Here is a 24,967-nt window from a genome sequence, read left to right on the forward strand (position 1 = left end):
CATGTTCTCAGTTCTAGCCAGATGCAGCAGTGGCCTCCTCCCACTGCCCGTTGGCCTGGCAGGTGGCTCAGTCCTGTATTTCCATTGTTTTGTTCTTTCTGGCTTTAAAAAAGTAACAAAGGCAACAGACTCTAAGATACCAAGTTATCTTTAGAAGGACAAATGTGTAAAAATGTACATTGTGTACAGTAGCCAAGATGCTCTGAGGTGGGCCCTGTGTGTGCAGTCCACGGTGTCCAGGCTTGGGGCAGGGGGCTGAATGTGGCATCAGTCCTCACCAGCCTCCCTTCCCAGGGTCAAGGAGAGGTCAGCTCACGGTAGGCAAGCTATATGCTGTGAACAGATGTTTTCAATGTGGGAGAGGCTCCTAGTGGCACTTAGGTTGTCCTGTGTGTGCCCTGGAAGGTGGGGACTGATGTTGGGGCAGGGAGGGAGGCTGTCAGAGGGCAGAGCCAGTCACCTTTGTTCTCCTCTCCATTCTTAACTTTTAAGAAACCTCTCCAGACCGTAGCTGGTCATGGTATATGTTGAGTGCCTGCTATGTGCTGGGCAGGAAGAAGGCCCATGAGGAAAGCCAACACGGGCACCCTGATTCCCGCTGCCTGGTTGGATCTGTGTGTCCCTAGGTGGTGTCTTGGGGCAGCAGTTGGTGCCATGAGAAGGTGCCATGAGCTAACTGTGGGGCCTGGTGGGTTGGGAGGACTTCCTGGAGGAGGTAGTCCTCCAGAGAGGCCTGCAGGGCCGTTTCAGGTGAGGGACATTGGGAGCAAAGACATGGAGGTTGGAGGGCCCTATAGCGTTTGGACTGAGGTCACTGAGATGGACAGAAGAGAGACCTTACAGGGAGAGAGCTTGGGAAACCAGCTGGGTCCGAGATAGGGGCACAGGGGCTCTTTGTGACAGAGTGATGCATGGTGAGGGTTACACAGTGAGAGCTGCACATGAAGACGAGTCTTCTCCCAGCTCTGAGCATGAGCCTCAGAGGCCCAGAGTGGTGATGCCGCTGTCTGAGCACGGCCATGGTGATACTCTTGTGCCTCCCTGTTGCCTCAGTATGTCTGCCTCCTTTTCAAGGGCCCTCGTGTTTCTGGTGTCTCTTCTCTTGGGCGTCTGTCCAGGCTCCTTGGCCTGCCAGAGGGTGTCCCTCCCTTACAGCTAGCCTGGCTTCCGGTGGATGTGTTCTTTCCTGGTGGTCATCAGGGACCCACTGGGGCAGGGTTTGTCCAGCTGAGAGATTGCTCAAAATATTGATTCCCCCCAAGTTTACTGTTCTTAGAAACCTGTTGTTTCTAGTTGGCAGAACATTTGTGATCTTTTCAGGGTTCGCTAGTCAGAGTTGCTGCAGATTTTGATGATACAACCACATCTTTCCCCTCAAACTTTCATTGAACTGAACTGGTGGAATAAGTGGTTGTGAGCTATTTCTAGTTCTAACTGCTGGAGCAGGTAGAGAAAATGTACCAGGAAGCTTGTGTCTTGTAAGCAAAGAGCTGTTTTGGGTTGGCCTGGAAATCCTACGAATGTTCAAGGGATTTGAACTGAGTCAAACCTGAACAAAAAACTCCAAATTCTTGCAATACAGTCTGCTCTCACACTCCTTGGAACGGACAGCCTTTCTGTCACCAAGCCAGGTCCCTTTCCTTCTGCATCCGCAGCTGTTGTTCCTTTGCAGTTGGCTCTGCAGGTCACACCTCAGAAGTGGAGGGTGTCATCAGCAGTGGCTGGCAGATGAACATCCCTCTAAAGACTCGGGGGGAGGGGCTGGGGTGGCCCAGAGGCACAGATGTGAAACATTCCAGTGATTAACAGTAGGAGAGTGAAATATTTATAATTTTGCCACAAATATTAATTAGTGTGAGCAGGTTTTGTGTGGGCAGACTTTCAAAAGAACATTCTGAAGCAGAGCAGAGGTAGCCTGTAGAGCCTGTCCACTATCGCGTCTTCTTTCCTATTGATGTCTAGGCAGCTCCTGAAGGAAATCAGGAACCTGGCCTGTGGGCAGTCCCTGGAGTCCCATTTAGGTACATGCTTCCCTGGAAGGCCATCCTGCCCAGCCCTGTGGGAAGTCTGGCTCTTCACCTGAGTCTGGGTCTCTTGTGCAGAAGAGCTTCCCTTCTCTCTCCTGTCCCGCCTCAGGACCAGGAGCCCAGGAAAACCCCCAGCCCAGGCCAGTCTGCAGAACTTACAGGAGGTGGCCAAAGCAGGGAGCCAGCTAGTTCTGCCTGGCCCTGCCCTCTCCCTCTGGCTCTGCTCCAGCAGGCAGGTGAGAGAAGGGAGGGCCGTCGTTGCCTTCAGGCTTGGCAGCCTTTGCCTGCAGAGCACCGGCAGACCCATCTGGTTCTCTGAGCATCAGGACAGGCCAGCACCCTGGGGGTGTCCTACAGTGCCCAGCCTATACGTGGGCCTCTAGGATGTGGAGGAAGCACCCCTGGCCATCAGTGCACAGTTACACAAAGCCGTATGTCAGCTCATTTGGACCCTTGGCCCACAGTGTCCCAGATAAGGAATGTGCTATCCATAGACAGCTTCGTGGAGAAGGTGGGACTATGGCCAGGCCTGGAAGGAAGCTCTGTTCACTGCCAATGGAAGCCGAGTGCTCTCCAAGCCAGAACTGCCCCACCTCTTCCACACATACGGGCTCCCCACGTCCCTTTATCAGGGCACACTGCTGGTCTCTGGGCTGTGCACAGCGGTGCTTGAGCCTGTGCTGAATTCGGCTGGCCAGGAGGCAGTCAGGATGTGCTTAGGTGGACTGGGCTTTGCCCAGAGGCATTGTCTGCCCAGGAGATAGAGTCATTCTTTAAGAGATTTTCATTGTTTTCTTTCACCCTGTTGGTGTAAAAGAAATGAATTTAGTTTTCTTTTAATCTGACTTGCTTCTTGGTGCAAAGTTCTCGGTTGCTTCCTAGTATTCAAACTCAGGATGATTTTATTTTATTTTTTTTTAATTTTTATTTTTGTTTAATGTTTGTTTATTTTTGAGACAGAGAGAGACAGAGCATGAATGGGGGAGGGTCAAAGAGAGAGGGAGACACAGAATCCGAAGCAGGCTCCAGGCTCTGAGCTGTCAGCACAGAGCCCGACGCGGGGCTCGAACTCACGGACCGTGAGATCATGACCTGAACCGACTGAGCCACCCAGGCGCCCCTCAGGATGATTTTAAATAGCTTTGTGCCTACCCTCTTTGAAAGGATTAGAGAGAAACTTGGCCCTGGACTCTCATTTACAGTGATGTGCCCATCCTCTGTTTCCTAGACTTGCATCTCTCTCAGGGTTGGGCAGGAACATTACCCATGCCCTTGTTTCACAGGCCTGGTGAGTAGGGGGGTCACAGCTCCAGCCAGGGCACCTCAGTGTGCAGAGCCCCTGCCTCTCCAGCTCTGAGCTGCAGGGAGGCACTGCAGAACTGTGGTGGCTCATGGCGGTTTCTAGACTTATTTCACTACCCCCCGACCATCAGCCTTCCTCGGGGCTCCTTAGGTGTTCATTCATGATCACCCCTGGGGTAAGGGCTTGTCCAGAATCGCCATGGTGCCGCCGCCCCCCCCCCCCAACCCCCCAGGGCTGATATTGGCTTTGTCTCTCCATCCTTTCAGAGGACAGGCTGTTCTGGGTTCTTGTGTGTATATCTGAGAGGCTTGGGGCGGGAGGCCTGGTCACAGTCCCTGTGCTTACATGCGTCCTGCTCCTTGGCTGTGGCTGTTGTTGCTGTGGATGTTATTTTGTTTTTCTTTTCATTTTTTTATTTAAAAATAATTTCTTTTTAACATTTATTTATTTTTGAGAGACAGAGCATCAGTGGGGGAGGGGCAGAGAAGAAGAAGGGAGACACAATCCGAAGCAGGCTGCAGACTGAGCAAGCTGTCAGCACAGAGCCTGACGCGGGGCTCGAACCCACAAACTGTGAGATCATGACCTGAGCCGAAGTGAGATGCTCAACTGACTGAGCCACCCAGGCACCCCATGTTTTATTTATTTATTTATTTTTAAGTTTTTTTAATGTTTATTTATTTTTGAGAGACAGAGAGTGAGTGGGGGAGGGCAGAGAGAGAGAGAGAGAGAGAGAGAGAGAGAGAGAATCCAAAGCAGGCTCCAGGCTCTGAGCTGTCAGCACAGAGCCCGACGCAAGGTCCGAACTTGTGAGATCATGCCCTGAGCCAAAGTCAGACGCTCAACCAGCTGAGCCACCCAGGCGCCCCTATTTTATTTATTTTTTAATGTTTATTTACTTATTTTGGGAGAGAGAGTGGGGAGTGGGGGAGGGGCAGAAGGAGCGAGAATCCCAAGCAGGCTCTACATTGTCAGCCCAGAGCCCGACATGGGACTCAATCCCATGAACCTTGAGATCATGACTTGAGCCGAGATCAAGAGTTGGATGCTTAACTGACTGAGCCACCCAGGCAACCCTGCTGTGGATGTTATTTTAAAGAGTCTCGATAGAGGCTCTACCTGCTAATATTTGCTCCCAGAGGAGCAAACACCCCTGAAGCCCAGTGCGGTCCTTTTTTGCCCACACCATTCTTAGGGCAGTCTGCTGCCTTCCCTGCTCACTCTGGTGCATGAGAGGTTCCCTCACTAGGCAGCATCAGGAGGGTATTAGCACGTTGGGAGTAAATATGCGTTTGCTTAAGCCAATCCTCGGTTTTTGTAATAATCACAACTGAGATTCCAGCAAATTAGCGATTCTTTAGGCCCAAAGCCCAACAGCTTATGAGTGCATGAGCTCATCAGGCAGCAAGCCAGTTCTTGTGAGATCTTCCTGGCTAGGCCCGCTTCCCGGACGCTTGCCACATGGTGCGCTGCTCAGCCATGCAGTGACTACAGCTGCTCTGGATGCTGGTGGAAAGCACCTCTCCTGGCCTATCAGAAGGACTTCATCACTGCAGGAGCATGGCCCACCAACTTGTCCGAGCCATTGGTGTTCTCTTTGTCAGGGCCAGAGTAAATGCTGCACTGCAGGATGGGTCACTGGGCTGTCACACCTGTGTGCCAGGCACTGGGATGTGGAGGCCTCCATGGGGATCCTATTTGTTTGTTGGGAACAGAGCAGAGAGAACGTGCCAAACATATTGCGAGGCCTGGAGCAGCCCAAGTATGCAGATCTGGGGTTGGAATGTGAGTCTGAGACTCCCGATTTCTGAGCTCCTGCAGTGACCCCGTGTGACCTCTGGAGCCAAGGGTCCGCTTTCCACATAGACAGCAAATGGGCTTCCCCTGCCATTTCTCTGAGAGAAGTGATCTCTTCACACTGGGGAATTGGGTTTGGGACCTCTCATGAGGGCAGCAGACCTGCCGGTAATCCCCATTCAGTGCTCACAGAGCCTTGGGGTCTGGCCTTGCAAGTCAGGAAAGCCCCTCACTAAGTGTGAGGCAGAGGGGTCCAGTCAGGTCCCTGCTCCCCCAGCAGTGAGACGCAGAGCTTCTGTGTTGGTCGTTGAAGGGTCTCACATACACTTCATGTCCCAGTTTCTACTGCTCCTCCAGCCCGGCTGTGACTGATACCTACCGTTACTGGGCAGCGGACATTGCAAAGGCAGCTAAGGAGGAAGGGCTGCGGCAGGCTCTGTGCGGCTGCCTGAGACGTCCCTGTCTCCAGACCCTGCTCTATGATCTGATGTGGGTGAGGAGGCTGGAACAGCACAGCTGCCTTTGGAAGCACAGGCCTAATTCCATGTTCCTCTGTGCAGGCAGGACTGCTGTGGACGACCCTGTCATGTCAGTGTATAAGAAGCGATTACCACCACCCCATCGACATGGTGCTACTCAGGTGTGATCTTCAGCCTGGCATAAGCAGAACCCTTTGCCATGCAGAGCAAAATCTCTGTAATGTCAAGTTTGAGACGTTACTAAAACAATCGGTCCAGGTTCTCTGAAATAATACTATTGGTCATTGAGCTGATATTTTGGAACACTTATTGGGTATCAGGCCCTATTTCAAGCACTTTACATGTACTAATGTATTTAATCCTCATAATTCTGTGAAGTGGGCTTTTGTAATATCATAGTTTTACACAGGAGGAAATTGAAATGTAAAGAAATTGTGGCAATTGCATAGTCTCTCCAGCCTAGTAAGTGACTGAGTAGGATTTAAACTTAGGCAGCCTGGATCTCCCAGAGTCCAGGCCTTTGATTTTGTTGAAACAACTTCAAGTATTGTTACAAGTTTGTTTGCCCAACAGGCTGCTCATGTCTGCCCTCCCAATGGGCTGCCGGTATTTGAGGTAGTTGAGCAAAGAGTTAGAGGGTTTTGGAGGCCATGTCTGCCTCTCTCCCTGTGTCCCCAGAAGCTCCTATGCCATGGACCTCTCTGAAAGGATGTGTGGTTGCAGTTCATAGGTGGGCAAGGGACTTAACCTGTTCAAGGTCACATAACTAGTGAGTGGCACTAAGAGGAACTTGAACTTGGCTCTCTTGATTCTTATTTCATTGAGCTTCATCCTTCAGATACACAAAGTTAAAGACAAAGTTTTATTTTTTAAGGTTGCATTTTGTCTCTATTAATGGCTTATTATTTATACCTTCTTAAAAAAATGTAGTGACTGCCTCAGGCTTAACAAAATACATGTTTAAGTCATCACAGCCCACCTTCAAATGATACTATACTAACTTCATGGGCAGTGAAAGAACCAAGAACCTCCCATTTTTTATACCCTTGTTTTCATTCATTTTACTTTTACATACACTGTAAACTCACAATAGGCTGCTACCCGTTTTTGCTTTAGACAGTACTACTTTAGAGGAATTAAACGTGAAGAAAAAGAATGTCTTTTTTGTTACTGCTTTAGCCATTTCTGAGGAACTTCATTTCTTTATGTGGATCCAAGTTTCTGTCTGGTTTCAATTCATCCTACCGGAAGAACTTTCTTTAATGTTTCTTATAACTCAGATTTCATAGTAAGGAATCCTCTTAGCTTTTGTTTTTCTGACGAAGTCTATTTCTCCTGCATTTTTGAGAGATATTTTCACTGGATATAGAATTAGGGATGGACTTTTTTTTTCTTTCAGCATTAAAGATGTCTGACTTGCATGGTTTCTGATGAGAAGTGTGCTGTAATTCCTAACTTTGTTCTTCCATATATGATGTGTCTTTCTCTGCTTTTGAGATTTCCCCTCTATCTTTGGTTTGTAGCAGTTTGAGTATGAGATATCTAGGTATGGTTTTTTGTTGTTGTTTTTGTTTTGTTTGTTTTTTTAAATGTGTGGAGGAGTCTTTGCCCTGCTTGGTGTTCTCAGAAACTCTTGATGATTTGATGTCTTTTCATTATTTTTGGAAAATTCTCTGTCATTATCTCTTTAAATACTTCTTCTGACATGTGTCTGTGTCATTTCCTTCTGGGATTCTAATCAGTACGTTAGATCGTTTGGATGCTTTTGTGTGCTCTGTTCTGATTTCCCCTCCACTCTCTTTCTCTCACTTTGGATGATTTCTACTGACCTATCTTCAAGTTTTGGTTATTTTTCCCTCAGCTGTGTCAGGTGTGCTGAGAAGCTTGACAAAGGCATTCTTTGTGTCTCTGATTGTGTCTTTTATTTCCAGCATTTCTATTTGAGTCTTGCTCATAGTTTCCATCTTACTCCCCAAATTCCCCGTCTGTTCGCGAATGTGTCCCCCTTTTCTAATAGAGCCTTTAGCATACTAATTACATTTATAGATCATATTATTCTTAGTTATTTTTTAACTGTATTTTATTTATTTGTTTGTTTGTCTGTTTGTTTACTTACTAACTAATCTCTATACCCACCCAGTGTGGGGCTCGAACTCATGACCCTGAGATCAAGAGTCATATGATCCAGTGACTGAGCCAGCCAGGTGCCCCTAATCTTAGTTATTTTAAATTTCCCATCAGGTAGTTCCAACATCTGGGTCATCTCTGAGCCTTGTTCTGTTGATTATTTTCTCTCTTGACAGTGTTTCTTTTCTTTTGTGTGTGTGCCTCATTTTTATAGTGAATATCAGATATTATGTGTAGGATGGAAGAAATTGAAATTAGTAATATTTATGCTGGGAATGGCCTTCGCTCTCCTTTTCTAGTCTGTTAGGAGGGGGAGTTAGGCTAGTCAGAAGTTGAGCTGGGGTTGGTTTTTGTTGTTGCTGTGGTTACCATTAGTGTACCACTGACTTCAAATTCCTATGACCTTACCTTATGCTTACAGGGGGGCTGATTTGCCAGAAGGTTTCTCAGTGTTCCATTCCCACCTTCAGCCTTAGGCCTTTTGTACACACCTCAAAGACGGTCTCTCTCCATGTTCTTGCCCCTCTTCCTATGTAGACTGTTTTGTGTTACTTGTGCTTGTTAGCCTGGGGTAGGGATAGGGCTGGTTCTCTCTTGTCTCTATCCAGCCGCAGACTGAGGCAGACTGTGTCCCTGCATCTGAGGAGTGGGGCTTTGCTTTTCTAGTTGTGGGCGACTTCAAATGTTTGGGCCCTGAATGGCTTCCTGCCCCTCCCTCGGGAGGTTTTTCTTTTCCCTTCCCACAGCTGCAGTGGGTCTTCACCTGTACTCTGGAGGCAGCAAGATTTGCTGTACCTCCCCAGCTGGCTTAAAGCTTTTGTTCCTTAGGGAAAAAAGTTTCCACCAGGGCTTCATGCCTTTCCTATAGCGGCGAACACACTTCCTTTCCAGGCCTGCACCACAGGAAGGTTTCCTTCAATACCTCTTCCTGTGCTGCCTCTGATCTTTCTCATGAGCGCATGGGGAGCTCCAAGGAGAGGAGCTAACGTGTAGGTAGCAATCTCCCTTGTGTCTGCGACCCCGGGTATCTCCATTCTCACTCTAGACCACTCTTGGCCAATTGCAACCAGATAAAAATTTCTGCAGGACTCTTACTTGCCTTAGTTGTTCATGCCTATTGTCTCTGTGTGGTAGAAACACAATAGAATGGTGTACTACCGTGCATCTCTTTCCAACTCCACATAAGGTTGGCTGGTAGCCTGAATTGGCCATGGTGGGAGTATTTATGCCACAGAAATCAGTAAATGCTACAAATGTGGGCTTCCCCCCTACCCCAAGAGTCAATTGTTAACCATTTACCAGAACACCACCATTTGGGGAAACCCCACAAGGTTGACCGTGGAGATTGGTGCCTTTGGTGAGTGGCTCAGCAGCCTTCTGGGATGGGTAGGACTCAGCAAGGTCACAGTGGCTGTGCTCATGTCGTCTCCTCTGCAGGGCAGTCACCAGGACACTCACCCTGGGGAGGCCTCGCCGTGTTGGTGCTGGTGTGGATTCATGTTGCTGCCCTCTCTCCCTCCTTTGTTCCCCTCAGAGCGCAGCCAGGATAGCACGGCAGTGGCGCTCTCGGACTCCAGCTCGACACAGGACTTCTTTAATGAGCCTGCCAGCTCATTGGAGGGCTCTCGGAAACTCTATGTGGAGAAGAAGCTGCCTGTTCCCAGTTCCCAAGTGGGCCCGACTGGTAAAGACCTTCAGGGGCCCACAGAGGAAAGAGGTATGAAGACCTAGCTTGGTGTGTTTAGAACTGCTTCAGTGAAATGGCCTGTGACAGTCTGGGCAGTCTGAAGAAGGTGGGCTCCCGAGTGGCCCAGGTCCTGTCTGGCTCCTGTCCTCACACCTCCACCTGCTGCTCTGGGGCCTCAGTTGGGCAAGTCGCTCGCCTCCCTGGGCCTCTGCACTCCCTGTAGGGTGGGAGGGAGCCCAAGGCCTGCGCCCGGAGTTGTGAGGATTAAGGGAGGTGGCTCAGGAAGGCATTCACACCGTGTCTGGCACACAGTGTGTTCTCAGTGACACCTGTCGTTGTTGTTATGACCCCACCGTGGCCATATGGGAAAACCACATCCATGACGTGAGCGCCCTGGATTTTTTTCTTAAATACCTAGTTATTAAAAAAAATCTTTGGATCCTAAATGTCACCAATGTGTTTTCTTTTTAGTGTGAATCATACCAGGCCTCTAGGAAAAAGTGTCTCCCTTTTCAGTCAGGAGGCCCTGATCTAACCCCATGCCTGGCTCTCGTGGGGTCCCCGGGCTCCCTTTGTGGAAACCAGTGGGCAGAGCCCCACACCCAGCTCGCAGGAGAGTGCTGGCAGGCTGGGTATCTGCGGCACCCCTCTGGGGCTGCGGCTGGGCAGCTGGCCCTGGGTTTTGAGAGCTCTCCCACCCGGACCAGGACTTGCTAAACAATAACAACCACAACAACCCAGACCCATGCTCAGCGGCCCTGTGCCAGGTGCTATTTTTTGTCCTCCCAACCACCCTAGGAAACAGCCCCGCGGCTCTTCCCATGTTACAGGTGAGACCTGAGATGCAGAGAGGGTTGGGAATTTATCCAGGGTTAGTTCGCACCCTTAACCTCTGCCCCATGCTCCCTCTCTGGGTGGGCTGGGAGGGGCAGGTAGGATTGGCGATGACCTCCCCTAGGACGTGTTTTTACAGGCCCTGGATGGGAGAGTCTGGGTTCAGGAGTTCACGTGTAGACGTGGCCCCTTCGTGCTGGGGATGGCCTGTCCTAGTTCTGTGTTCCTCACCAGCCTTCCCTAGCTGGCCTTAGCAGGTGGTGAGGCTGCATGCCCTGCAGGTTGGCAAAAGTGCCCCCATTAGGGTCAGGTAAGAGGACACAGAAAGTGAGACCAGTGCCCCACTCTCTCACTAGGCACTTACGCTATCTCAAACCGATGTTGACATTCTGCAACTAACATAAACATACCACAGGGAGCTTGAAAGGGGAAGGAACAAGTAACCTATAGTCCCAGCACTCTAATACAGCAACTCTTGTTCATGTCCAGTCTTAAAAATAAGATTACTTTAACTATTGGACAGGTGAGGCCTGTTGTCTGTGCTCCGTGGCCCATTAAGCAGCGAACTGCTGTGGGTGCTGTTGTGTCACCCCGGCCTCTCTCCACCATGTTTGGGGAAGTGGGGTATGCAGGTTGGGGTGCTGAGCTCAGAGAGAGTCAGCCGTGGTCTGACCTAGGCTGTGCAGGGCTTTCCAGACACACGAGGGGCATCCCACCCCTTCCCTCCTTCCATTCAGAGCCAATGGTTTAAGCAGACAGTGTAGGGGCTCGCCACTGGTAAAGAAAGTTTGAGGGGCTCCTGGGTGGCTCAGTCAATTAGTGTTGACTCTTGATTTCAGTTCAGATCATGATCTCACAGTTTGTGCGATCGAGCCCTGCGTCAGGCTCTGTGCTGTCAGCACAGAACCTGCTTGGGATACTCTCTTTCCCCCTGTCTTTCTCAAAATAAATAAATGCTTTCTCTCTCAAAATAAATAAATAAAACATTTTACCAAAAAGTAAAAAGGAAGTTCAAGTAGAACCATAGTCATGGCAGTAGCTCGTAGGCTTGAAGGGAAGCATCTTCTGTGGATACATCTCTCCACTCTAAGCCCAGCTTTTCCTGGTAACCGCAGTGAAGTTGGTGAATTCCTGTTGGAGAGTTGGTACAGCAGAGAATGTGTTCTGAGCCCGTGTGAGGCAGACAGCATAGGGAGCAGTGCGCTTCTCCAGGCCTGGCCCTGGTTAGTGGTGGTCTCTGACACACTCTCCTCTGGGCTCCCAGTGGGCAGGAGCTCTGGCCACCAGGGCTCCCATGGTTTTTGGCACCCTGCAGAGAGCCAGGATATGGTTCTGGGCCAGGGCTGGGTGTGTGCCCCTGGTGTGCTCCATACCCCAGCTCTTCAGGTGCACCCTCACGGACGGCCTTGCCCCCAGCCTGCTGCTGCTCTCACGGTCAGTGTCCCAGAGCTCACTCGCAAATTTCGTGGGAGTTGTTTGACAGCAGGGCACAATGGAGCCCAAGTCTGTGCCAGGCCCTGGGTGCTGAGCCGAAGCAAGAATGGTTCTGACATTCATACCCCTCCTGATGCCCAGGTGCCCTCCCTCCCGTGGCATCCAGCAGATGCCTCTTGACTTCTCCATTCTGCTTTGTGTCAGGGTGCCTCCAGGAAGGAGCTTTCCCCACAAATGACTCTCCAGCTAGTTGAAGCTCACCTTCTTAGGAGTCAGAGCTTCAAAAAATGTCTAAAGTGAATGGAGCAACAGTAAAGGTTTATTTTGTTTTGTCTTGTTTTATTTTTATTTTATTTTATTTTATTTTATTTTATTTTATTTTATTTTATTTTATTTTATTTTAATTTTATTTTAGAGAGAGAGAGAGCACGTGAGTCAGGGAGAGGGGCAGAGGGAGAGAGACCTTGACCTGGGGCTTGATCCCATGACTCTGGGATCATGGCCTAAGCTGAAATCAAGAGTCAGACGCTCAACCGACTAAGCCACCCAGACCCAGACTAAGTCTGAAGGTTTATTTTTTTAATAGAGGGAAAAGCTGCCCAAATTTCATTCTCTAAACAGAAGCGAACTCTGTTAATTACTCTGAGGGCAGCATAGTTTGTCAACAGCCTATGTGGTCCTGACAGTGGACACGGGTCCCCAGCCCGGGCCCTCCCTGCTACCTGGACCTGGGGCAGGATATGGGCCAAGGGTGCTGGTACAGCTACCAGCCACTTTGTTCAGGGACCACCATCCCATGGCTGCACCTGCCTCTTCTAGGTCAAGTAGAGGCCTGGTGATGATGCCTGAGTGCCTTGCACAAGGCAGGGGTGGCAGTGGCAGAGTGGGAGGTGGCCTGGTGTGTGCACTCTGGGCATGCTAAGCCAGTCCTCATTGCCAGCAGCAGCACCAGAGTGGCCAGAGCATTGCCTTGCTTGCTTTTTATCTTTAGGACGAAGTCTCCTCACTTTTATGCTGCCAGGGTTAGGACTAGGCATCCTAGCTGGGAAGCGCTGTGTGGGCTTATTGACGTTTCTGACTTCCCCCCCTTTCTTCCACTAATGTGACCTGTGAGGCTCTTTCAGCCGTGGAGTGGACACTGTGTGTGAGGCACATCACCCATGTCTCCTGCACCTCTTCAGGCCACCCAGATCCCTGAGTAGCTAGGTTTTTCATTCACTCTGGCATCACTACTTTTTTTCCCTTTTTAAATGTGTTTTCAGACATGCCTTCTGACCTCTCTTTGGATAAATTCTTGACCCTGTGCTCACTTTCCATAGGAGATGTGTTCCTGTGTGTCTTTGTGTGTGAGCACACACTTAGCACCTTATCTGAGCCCTTGGGAGGTCTTTATCTTCATCCTATTTCCCCATCTCCCTTATGCCTAGCATAGGGCTGGGCCCAGAGTCGTTGAGAACGTGTTTGTTGAGCCACATTTGAAATTTGTCCCTTGAATTGAACACTAGAAATCAGGCACATTTGTAAGGCAGTGGTGTCCCCGTAAGATGCCAGCCCTGAGCAGACTCCTAGTTGCTGTCATTGTGCTCTGAGTGGGGTGCCTGTGGGACCTAAGTGGTTTCCTGAGCTCCCCTGAGAAGAGAGCACAGTGTCAAGATCAGGTGTGACCTGCTTTTCAGTCATTCATTCGGCTTCAAACTAGACCCTGTGCTAGGCTCTGGGCAGTGGGGGAGGGGGAGACACCCGTGCATAAATGCAGTGGGATCGGTGACATCAGAGAGGTGGGCACACAAGGCACTCTGCAAACCCCACCTTGGGGCCCAGGAGGCCTGCAGGAGAAGGTGACAGTGAGTGGAGTCCTGAAGGATGAGAGCGAGTGGGTGAGGCAGGGGAGGGTGTGCAGACGGTGAGTCCAAAAGGAACAACAGTGTTCCCATTGGGAACAACCATGTTCCCAATGGTTGGTTTCAAGGTGTGAGGCCCAGAGGGTAGGTAGGAGGGATGACAGGACTGACAGGAGGTAGCCTTGCGTGCTGTGATGAGCAGCTTGGCTCTGTCTTGCTCAATTCTTTCCTTAGCAAAAAGAACTCGATGTGCACCTGATGTCTTTTTGCTTAAACCTGATGATGGTTTTGCTTAGGGGAACTTGGGACCTTAGTCCTTGACCGCTCTTCCCTACCGCAGCAGGCCCCAGCCTCCTTTTGGCTGCCACTACAGTTGGAAAAGGTTGACAGGCTGAGGACAGGAAGGAGCTCAGCCCACAGTGGCTGACAGGCTTCAGCATTAGTGCTGGGCTACTTCTCTGGCCTCCTCCAGGCAGGCCTTGCCAAACTCCTGGGTGCCTGACGGGCCAGCTTCCCCTCACTGCTTGCCCCCATCCTCTTCCTTCAATCCTTCCCTCCTGGGCCAGTCTCCTTCTCCTGCAGCCCCTGCCACCCAGCTTGGGCTCTCCTGTGTGTGAGCTCTTGGTTCACGCACAGTAGCAGCAGCAGCTCTGGAGAAGGATGTCGGGTAGGCTGTGGGCAGAGGTGCTAGGCGGCAGAGCAGGTGCAGTTCTTTGTGCGCCTTTCCTGGCTGTTTTATTCCATGGTTGTGGCAGCCACACCTTCCTTCTGTGGACTGCTTCCCCATGCACCTGCATAGGCCTAGGAGGCGGGACAGCCTTGTGCTGCCATTCAGAGGGGGGACTCAGAGCCCCGCTTGCCACCCCCACCGTCTGCAGCTTCGGGGCCCCTCTGCTGCATGCCAGCTGGGACATCCTGTTTCACAGGGGAGGAGAGTGGGAGGCTATGGAGGCCTCAGCCAGCAGGGGCAGAGCCAGCACCAGGCCCCATGCCTCCTACTGGGTCTGTTGGGTCCAGCAGCTGCATAGCAAGGGCACAGACTTAGCTGTGCCTTTCACCTCAGTAAGATTACTCCTTACTCCTGCGGGGGCAGGGATTAAAACTGAGGTGACTTTCTTTTTCTTCTCACCCACAGGGAAAACTGAGGAGTCCTTGGAGAGCACGGAAGGCTTCCGGGCCACAGAGCAAGGCAGCCAGAAGCCTGCTGCAGACCCCCCGGCCTCTGCCTGCATTGCTGCCAAACCCCCAGCATCTGCACCTGCCCTGTGGGACGGGAGGAAGAGAGCGGACACCCTGGGGGAGCCCGCAGCCTTTCCCCAGGGGCTGCCGGCTGGGGCAGAAGAGCAGCGCCAGTTCCTCACCGAGCAGTGCATTGCCTCCTTCCGCCTGTGCCTCAGCCGCTTCCCCCAGCACTATAAGAGCCTCTACCGACTGGCCTTCCTCTACACCTACAGCAAGACCCACCGGGTGAGCGAGCTGCCAGCCCATGGGGGGCGGGAGAGGGGTTTGATCTTCTCAGGGCCCAGGAGCATCTCTTGAGTGTCGGTGGGCAGAACAAACCCAGGTGGGAGCTGCCAAAGGTCTTGGGTAGCGGTGCATGGGAGGGGTGGGACAGGAGAGATGCAGGAGGTGAGTCCACACAAGAGTGGTCCAGCTTTCCAGGTGAGAGTTGGTGAGGACCACGGGTCACAGGAGGGATCAAGGGAGGAGCGGGTATAGGGGCTGCTCCCAAAGCAAGATCACAGGCTCAGGTACCGCTGCGGGCTGAAGGGTGAGGGCCTACAGGCTCATCAGCTCTTGCCTGTGAGGGCCAGTGTGGCGACTCTTACTCCACTGTCCGGCTTCCTCTCCACTTCTGTTCACCTGTCCTCCTCAGCATGGCCCCACAGGCATATCCCCAGATGCCCTATAGAGATCCCCCTCCTCTCTGGCCCAGGGCTTTGCTGCAGGCTCTGTCCCCTCTGGCTGCATTTTGCGGAGAGGCCTCCTCACCATCATCCTGTCCCTGGGCTCGCCTCTCCAGTACGGCTGCCAGAACCATCTTCACAGCCTCTGCTGCATGGGGGTTGGGTGCCGACAGCCTCCTCCAGCTCTTTTTGGAAAGCAGATGATGTAGCGATTCTTAACAGCTGTGCCCCAGACTTAAGCTCTCTCAGGGACTTCCCAGCCAGACGGCTTCTGCTGGCAGGTAGCATCTGTGCAGGGAGTGTGGCATGTGTGTTCTTTCACTCTTCATTTACCCGGGAGGCACTGGAGACAGTGTCCTGGTCGTGGTGCCTGCCCCCATGGAGGTACATTCTAAGGGACAGGCAGATTGTAAAACACGGAAACAAGCAAATAAAGCTAGTCCCATTGTGACACATGCTAAAGAGAAGATAATGGGATACACACAGGAGTGGGGGTGCTGCTCTGGCACCATGAAGGCACCCATTAATCTGAAACCTGTAGGGTGGCCATGGCAGAGTGGGGGACAGTGGCAGTTTGGAGGACAGGGAGAGAGCCCAGATCAGGCAGATTGCCTGAGCATGTGGCAGTGTTGGGTGAGCCAAACTGGTGTGGGCAAGGGCCAGAGAGGGCCAGGGTGGTGGGGTTAAGCAGGGGCAGCCTTTGGAGTCTGTCTGTGGTCTCTATTTTCATCTGGCTCCCTTACTCAGTCAGGTCCTGGCTCAGAAACATCTTCCTCCCAGAGGCCCTCCGCCGGCCCCTTCTCACCAGCCTCTGTGGGACCTTTGAAGAACCAGGAAGGACAATTGGCCAGAGAGATGGATCTTGGCTTGGCAATGGTTACATGACAGGAAGTTGTTACTTGATAGAATTCTGTTTGGGGGCTAGGCACAGGTAGGTGCCCTGTCACAGTTGTATCTGCCCAAAATGCTCACAGGGTTTGGTTGGTTTTTGTCAGAGCAGAACAGGGGGAGCTGGTGTTGGCAGGCTTGGTGAAGGAAGGGGGTCTCACTCTGAGCATTGTCTCTCCAGAGCATCTGACTTTTCTGGCTGCAACTGCCATGCCTCAGCCTGGGTCCCTCCATGCACAGCCTGTATTTTGCAGTGGACCTTACCTCTAGTGCCCTAGGCCTTCTGAACCCAGGCAGGTAGACCTGGGTTTTAATAAAACCTCCTCTGCAGCAATCTTCAGGGGTGGCTGACACTGCCCCTGCCCTCTACCATGTTCCGGTGCTGCTTTGGGAACTTCCTTCTTTTCCTCTTTTGGGAGCAGCAGAGCCCAGTGCAGGAACTCTCATGAGTCTCAGTTGGAAGGGACACTGGCACCCATCATCTGGATCTCCCCAACCTTGGGCATCCCCCTCTTCAGATGCTCCCCCAAGCAGTTGTGCAGCCCTTGCCAGCTGGGGTCAGCTCTTAGCAGGACTTGGAGTTTCCCAGGGTGAGCCAAATCTTCCCCACACGGTAGCAGGTGGCCTTCTCCAGAAGCCGATGCCATGACAGAATTTGGAGTGCAAGATGCCTATTAGGGACCAGCCACTGTGGAAAGGAGGGGAAGATGTGGGGTTGGATGGAGAGAGATTTGAGGGAGAGCCCCATTAAATGGCTTTAGTCTGAGCGCAAAGGACCAGTGCATGTAAAGGGCCCCACCCGGTACCAAGCATAGTGCTATTTTCACAACCTGTCCCCTTGCTGGGTGAGTTTTTTAAAAGTAGAAAGCAGCATCTATGTCAAAAACATTAGAGAGGGGATAGCCACAGCTCTGCTAGCCTAAAACGAAAGCCATTTTGTGTGTTATTTCCCAGCTCTCGGGCACACACACCATTGACTGTCACTTCTGAGGCTCTAAGTACTCAGGTCGAGGAGGTGGGGATCTTGTTCTGTCCACTTTCCATCTAGATACCTGGCTCAGGGTCACACAGGGGTGAGTGATAGCCTGGGACTGGCTTGGGTAGTCTCGCCCCAGCCTAGCTGCTCCACTACTTACCCCACCATTAGAGCATCCATGCTCAGTTTGCCATTTTGCTATTTCGCCGAATGTCCCCCAGGTCATTTTGGTCATCCTGATGGTCTACAGGGAGGGTGGATCCCGGTCAATCCAGCCGTCCCTGTTGGTGGGAATGGAGGCTGCCTTGGCTTCCTTCCCAGAAAACCCTGCACAGCCATCAAGCTCTGTTTCTGTCACGGTTCTTCTGTTAGCTGCATTTCCAGGTTGGGTTCCTTGGCTTTCTGAAATGGAATGCTGGTCTTGATTCTGGAAGAGATCCCCTTCCTTACATAGCAATTGTGTGTGGGTGCCAGGTATGCTTCGGGAGCTCTCCAGGCTGCCACACCCTAGGCCCCGGTGCATCCGGGCAGCGCCACTGACTTCTTTGCTTATTTCACTCAGAGACCTTTGCTGAGCAGCAGGTGTCACCCCAACTTGAATGGTAGGTTGTTAACACCTCACTGCACTGAGAGCCTGAGTTGGGGCTGACCCTGTCTGGGACATGCCATTGTCCTGGGGGCTGGGTATCAGCTTGTCCACAGATCTGGGGGACACAACTGGTGCTCTCACTGACTAATGCAGAACCATTAGCTGACAAGCAGCGACTGCTTTCCAAACACAGCTGTTTGGTAACAAATGCTTCCTGCTGTATATATTTAACAGCAACACATTTCTTCATAAAATCCGCCTGTGGGCTTGGCAGTGGTATTTTCCTATTGCCATCTTCTGGCTCAGTGGCCAACTGGCAGGAACATCCATCATCCCTGCCTTCAGAGAGACCCCGGGGGCTGTGCATATTGACTCTGGATCCCTCAGGTCTTTCAAGTGCCCCCAGCTAAAGCTCTGTTCAGTTCAGAGCCCCCCCCCCCCTCCCATTCCAGGCCTTTATGGAGAGACTGCCCTAAGGACACAGGGAGCCACTTGCTTAGCTGCTGGCAGCAGAATTTCTGGGGGAGGGGGAGCGAATGTGGGCTCGCCTGGGTTCAGATCCTGGCTCTGCAGGGGTGGGGGGCTCCTCTCTTGTGATACTTGCACAGAATTATTGTGACAGTGAGGTGGGGGTTTAGGGCCCCATACACTGGCCCTCAGCCAAGATTCCTCCTCTCCCCTGCCATTGGGCCTCTCCCCAGGACTCAAGAGCCCATTTCCTTAATGTCACCATCTCCCATGGCTCCTGGTCTCTCCACTAGACCTTCTGAGGGCTGAATCCACCCCTCAGGGACCCTTGATGCCTGTTTAAGGCCGCCCTCCTGCCCAAGGCTGGCTTTGTTGGGCACAGGCTAGCCCCTGCACTTCCCAAGGTGGGCCTCCCACTATCCTCCACCGAGGGCCAGGGGCACCTGAGGAAGCAGGACTCCCTAGAGCTCTCCACACCTTAGGGAAGATCACACATGATGATCACACATGATCACACATGATGGCCATAAGGGCCCTAAGTCTAGCTATTGCATCACTTACAATCACCAAGATTACACTCTTCTCCAGGATTTTGAGTCCTGTGCTGTCAGTCCATGCTTAGAAAAACCTGTGTCCTTGAGTCCACCTGAGCAGCCCAGGAGGGAAACCACATGGCATTGGGACCTTTCATCCTGAGAGTTCTGAAAGTCACTAATGGGATCCAGAAAGAAGACTGAGGCATGGGTGCCCCTGTCCCAGTTCCCCCTACCTGCTGTCTGTGGCTCAGCTGGGGAACTGAGCCCTTCAGCACCTCCTGCCACAAGTGGTCTAGGAGAGTGAATTATAAGATGGTCCCTAGAGCCATAGTCTTGAAAAAGAACAAACTTGGAAGACTCACACTTCCTGGTTTCAAAACTTACTGCAAATCTATAGTAATCAAAAACTGTGGAATATTATTCAGCCTTAAAAGAAGGAAATTCTGATACATGCTACAATGTGGGTGAACCTTGAGGACACTATGCTCAGTGAAATAAGCCCAGCACAAAAAATCAAACACTAGATGATTCCATATAGTGAGGGATCTAAAGTAGTCAAAATCAGAGAGACAGAAAGTGCAGTTGTAGTTGCCAGGGGTTAGGGGAGAGAATGGGAATTGTTTAATCAGTATAGAGTTTCAGTTTGATAAAATGAAAAAGTTCTAGAGAGTTGTTGCACAGCAATGTGAATATATTTAACACTACTTAACTGTACACTTTAAAATGGCTAAGATGAGGGACACCTGGGTGGCTCAGTCGGTTGAGCCTCCGACTTCGGCTCAGGTAGTGATCTTGCGGTTCATGGGTTTGAGCCCCGCGTCGGGCTCTATGCTGATAGCTCAGAGCCTAGAGCCTGCTTTGGATTCTGTGTCTCCCTCTCTTTCTCTGCCCCTCCCCTGCGCACGCTCTGTCTGTCTGTCTCTCTCTCTCAGAAATGAATAAACTTAATAATAAATGAATAAATAAATAAAATGGGTAAGAGGATAAATTTTAGGTGTTTTGTGCCACAATTGAAAATAAACAGTGTGGGGGTGCCTGAGTGGCACAGTCGGTTTAGCATCTGACTCTTGGTTTCCGCTGAGGTCATGATCTTGTGGTTTCGTGGGTTTGAGCCCTGCATCGGGCTCTGTGCTGGCAGTGCAGAACCTGCTTGGAATTCTCTCTCTCCCTCTCTCTCTAGCTCTCCTCCACTTGTGCTGTCTCTGTCTCTCTCAAAATAAATAGAAAAATTAAAAAAAATAAACAGCGTGGTACTAGTTTAAGCATAGATGTATAGATCAACGGAATAGAACTGGGAGCCCAGAAACAAAGGCATACATCTATGGTCAATTGATTTTTGACAGGGGTGCCAAGATACTTCAGTGGAGGAAAGGACAGTCTTCTTAACAAATGGTGCTGGGATAATTGGATATCCACATGCAAAAGAATGAAGTTGGACTCCTGCTTCGCACCATGTTCAAAAATGAACTCAAAATGTATCCGAGAGCTAAGCTTCAGAGCTAAAAGCTATAAGACTCTTAGAAGAAAACATAGATGTCAATCTTCATGACCTTGGACTAGGCACAGGTGACAAATAACAAATAAATAATACAGTAGTAACAATAATAAACAGGACACCATCAAAATTAAAAGCTCGTGCTTCAAAGGACATTGCTGAAACGAAGATGGTCCACAGAAAGGGAGAAATATTTATAGGACACACGCAGGCACACCTCGTTTTACTGTGCTTCACTTGACTGCACTTTGCAGATACTGTGTTTTTTACACATTGAAGGTTTGTGACAACCTTGTGTTGGGCAAGTCTTTTGGCACTGTTCTGGCAGCATTTGGTCACTTTGTGTCTCTGTGTCACATTTTGGTGATTCTCGCAAAAATTCATACTTTTTTCGTTATTATTATAGTGATCTGTGATCAGTTATTATGACTTGCCGAAAGCTCAGATGGTGGTTAGCAATTTTTAGCAATAAAGTATTTTTAAATTAAGATATATGTGTTGGGTTTTTTTAGACATAATGTTGTTGACACGTAATAGACTATAGTATAGCATAAACATAAATCTTACATGCACTGGGAAACCAAAAAGTTCATTTGACTCATTTTATTTTGATATTCACTTTATTGTGACTCGAACTGAATCCACAATATCTCTGAGTATGCTTATATGTGGTAAGGGACTTGTACCTAGAATATATTAAAAAAAAAACAACCCAAAACCTTACAACTAAATAATTAAAAGCCAACCCAATGTAAAAGTAGGCAAAGGATCTGAATAGACATTTCTGCAAAGAAGATATACAAATAAATGGCAAATAAGCACAGGAAAGATGCTCAGTACCATTAGCCATTAGGGAAATGTCAATCCAAACCATGTTGAGATACCACTTCACACCTGCTAGGCTGGCAGCCTCTCCTGCTGGGGGTCTGGGGGTGCAGGAGCAGCCACTGCCCTGCTGGCAGTTCTGGGGGGGGACAAGGGAGTTGGGCACCAGGACTGTGTCTCCTGTATAGAGACCAGAGTTTGTGAACACTGGTGGTGCTTTCCAGGGCTGGTTTCCTCTGTGGAGGGGCCTCTTGTTTGGGTTACTGCCTCGCCTAAACTTCTTCGTTTTGTGCTTGTCGTTCGGTCTTAACTTGGGGAATGTTCTTCCTATTCTTTGCTCCTGCGGTCCTCCCAGGTCACTTGCTGTCTTAAGAGAAAGGCTGAGAAGCACACACCAGCGTGGAGTTGAGACAGGCCGGCCCGGGCAGCTCCTCGGTATTGTTTCTCACAGCACCCTGCCCAGCAGGGCGAGCAGGAAACTGAGGCTCAGAGGGGATAGCAGCTTGTCTCAGACCCCTTGGTGAGGATGTTGCAGGGCCTGTACTCTGCCCCGAGGAGTTGGCCAGCTGATGAGGGCCTCTAGGACTCAGATCTTTATTCTGCTTCTACTTTCCTTTTGGGAGAGACTGAGGCCTAGCCTAGGTCCTTCACCTGGCCAGGTGTGTGGATGCCCAGCTTCTTGCTAAAGCCCCACGGCAGCTGCCTGGCAGCATCAGGCTGAACCAGGAAATGTTTACTAAGAGCCCTTGTGTGACAGGCTGGTGGTTTAGCAGAAGCAAGGCTGTCCTACCAGTCCACTGTGAGAGCGGTGGCCACACAGTAATTGGGCTGCTGCTGGTCAGTGTGGCAGGAGTCAGGTAGTGAGCTGGAGCTGGAAGTGAGGAAGGAGAGGAGAAGGGCCTGTTCTATGGGAGAGGCCACCTTCCTGGGGCTCGGCAGACAGCCAGTTTCTGGGCCCCGGGCTGGGACTCTGCTCATCCGGCCCCAGCACTGCCCGAGTCAAGGCTTGGCCTTCATTCGACCTGTGTGTGACCAAAAGGTTTTCCTCCCACTCTCCTGGACGGGCGTGAGCCTTGCTGGCTCTGCTGTGGGATGAAACCCACCTTTTGCTGTGTGGCTTCACACACAGCAGCTGGAGCAGCTCTCAGATACAGTTAGCACCCTGTTGTCACCAAGAGGTGACACCCAGGTGAGGATTGCTCAGGAACCTGAGGTGTGAGATGGGGAAGGGGCTACTCAGCCTGCTTTGATCATAGGCATGACTCCCAGACCCTATGATTAGAGTGCCTCCCCGTCCCACCACTTGTCCCCTTGCCAGCATGCATCCTGGAACCTGAGCCACCCCTCCCGAGGGCCAGCTCCCAGAACCTCACTTGTACTCAGCCAGCTAGCCAACTGGCTTCCAGTTTCAGTCCTGTGGACAGGTTTCTTAAGCTGTCAAGTGGAGATGACAGCACCTTGGTTATAGGTTTTCTTGTGAGGAAAAGTGAGTTAATGCTTTTTTGCCAGCTGGGAAACATATATACCAATGACAAGAGCAGCCTGTCTTGCAAGCCCCACATGCACTCTGCTTTGATGGGAGCAGAGGCCACTCCCTCTGAGCAGTGCTCTGTCCCTGTCCCAGTGTACTCCCGCAGGCAGCTACACAGCATCGTGGCCAAGCCCTGTTACAGTGCATCCTCCTGATGGCATATGGCGGGATGGTGGCCTGGCCGCTCTGGCCTAGTCATACCTACTTCTCTGGCCCAGAGCCTTTGTGGGGTGAGCCCAGGCCCCAGTGTCTATTTAGGACTTGTTTGGTTTGAAGCTACCTCCTACCAGAAGAGTCCCAGCAGTACTGCTTCTGCCTGTAATCTCCAGAAAAGTCACTGACATTTGACTTGGGAGTCAGTTTATGCTCTGGTGTGAGCTAGGGCAAGAGTCTGGCCAGCTGGGCCGTGAACCTCTGCCCTCTGCCCGTGGGTAGTTTCCCACCCGCCTGTGCCACTGGCACGTGTGGAACCTGCAGAGCCGGCTTAAACAAGAGGGTCCGTGAGGAAGGCTGTGTACTATCTGACTGGGTGGGTGTGAAGGGAGTCCTCCAGGCTGTGACACAGCCGCCCCCGGCGCAGCCTGCGAGATCCTGCTGCATACATGCAACTCAGTGTCCCAGGAACAGGTGGCATTCCCGGCCAGACAGCAGGACCAGGCATGAGGAGGGCATGCCGACCATCCCTTCAGTCCCTGTTCCCTTTCTGTATACGCAAAACGATGCTGTGCCCCGGGCTTCCCACACAGAAGCCCTGGGCTGCCGCAGATCCTGGCCAGCCAGGCTCTTGTTAAGCTTTCTGTGATTTACAAAATGAAACTGAAGATTATTCTCAACTTTGGGATCTCAATAATGCATTCCAAAGTCTCTGCAACATGGTTTGAAGATTTTGCTGTACCTTTGGGTGTCAGAAGAGAGAGCACCGATGGTCTGCATTAGGCCCACTGCTTTCCTTGTCCTCTCTCAGGAAAGAGGAGGGATCTGGATCCCAACAGTTCGAATGGGTTGAGTACTCCACTAGCAGCATCCGGTACAGATAATACTCAGTTTGGAAAGAAAACAAACTACCACCACCTCATCATCCTGCAGACCACTATGTGGCAGAACTCCTTGTATTTTAGTGTCGTCCCCTCGTTGCCCCCTCGGCATGGTTCCTATGCATCTCTGTGGGTTCATTCATTCAGCAGCTGTCCCCTGTGTTGTCACGTGCCAGGCCCTGTGTGAGGTGCTGGGATACAGTGGTGTACACAGCAAAACCCCTCCCCTCGAGTGCACACAGAGGGAATGGAGAGTAGAAACATGCCTGATGGCGGTTAATGATGTGTCTGGAAGAAAGAGAAAGCTGCTAAGGGGGTGCAGTGGGGGAGTGCGGCTATTTAGGCAGGGAGGTCTGGGAAGGCCTCTCTAAGCACAGACCTAAAGCTGGTGAGGGAACTAGCCAAAGGAGAGGCTTCTGGGTGGACAGCACAGCCAACACATGTGCCTTGAGACAGGAGCGGCCCTGGTGGGCCAGAAGCCCGTGTGACCGGCTGGGCAGCGAGGAGAGGGGAAGAAGATGCAGTCAGAGCTCCTGAGGGCCTGATCGGGCAGGGGGGAGTTGTGGGGCAGCATTTGAAGTGAGGTGAGAGCTACCACAAGGTTGTGTGTGAAAGACTGGCTGCTGTGTAGAGAGTAAAGGGATTTGCCAGTCACAGGCCTTCGATGGCTCCATCCTGCTGCTAATCCGAAGAGCCTTAATGAAGGAGGCATTTACAGTGGCCTGGGTGGAGACCAGGAACCCACAGGGCAGGGCTAGTGCAGGGCCCTGGGCCAGCCCTGGGGCGCCTCAGCTGCAGGCTGCCTGTCAGAGCTTTTGGTCCTTGGTGGCCGACCCTCAGCACAGGCGGAGGGAGGGAGCTCAGGATAAATGCTCTGCTCTCATCCCTGCCCTACTCTCTGCTCTCCCACTGGTGCCGCTGGCTGGTCAGACCCACCCAGCAGCAGGGGGTGCACCTCTGTCCTGGCCCTTCAGGTCGGTGTGGGGAGGGCAGAGGATGAGCACTGGCACACTTTGCCAAGTTCAAGGGCAAGTCCAGGTTCTTGGAGAAGATGTGGGAAGGCCCGGCTTGGCAGGGGGAGGGGGCTGCATGGGCAGGGGTGCTCTCCCCAGGACACAGGTGGGGAACTTGGTGCGTTTGTAGACAGCTGCTTTCCTCTGCTATCGTTGGTGTTCTCCAACTGACCCTA

The 24,967-nt window shown here is 51.4% G+C and overlaps 1 protein-coding gene across 6 annotated transcripts in view; it reads left to right on the forward strand.

Moving 5' to 3' along the window:
• The window catches only part of CABIN1 (calcineurin binding protein 1), a 152,873-nt gene that overhangs the window by 76,420 nt on the left and 51,486 nt on the right, over positions 1 to 24,967 (forward strand). For 5 of the 6 annotated variants that reach the window (XM_027044097.2, XM_053205911.1, XM_027044096.2 and 2 more), the window contains 2 exons: positions 9,268 to 9,450; positions 14,665 to 14,996. In XM_027044097.2, the coding sequence (XP_026899898.2) occupies positions 9,268 to 9,450; positions 14,665 to 14,996 (515 nt within the window). The remainder of the gene's footprint in view (positions 1 to 9,267; positions 9,451 to 14,664; positions 14,997 to 24,967) is intronic. The other variant, XM_053205910.1, reaches the window with a different exon arrangement.

The sequence above is a fragment of the Acinonyx jubatus genome, chromosome D3 (genome assembly GCF_027475565.1).
Source record: "Acinonyx jubatus isolate Ajub_Pintada_27869175 chromosome D3, VMU_Ajub_asm_v1.0, whole genome shotgun sequence".
NCBI classification, from domain to species: domain Eukaryota; kingdom Metazoa; phylum Chordata; class Mammalia; order Carnivora; family Felidae; genus Acinonyx; species Acinonyx jubatus.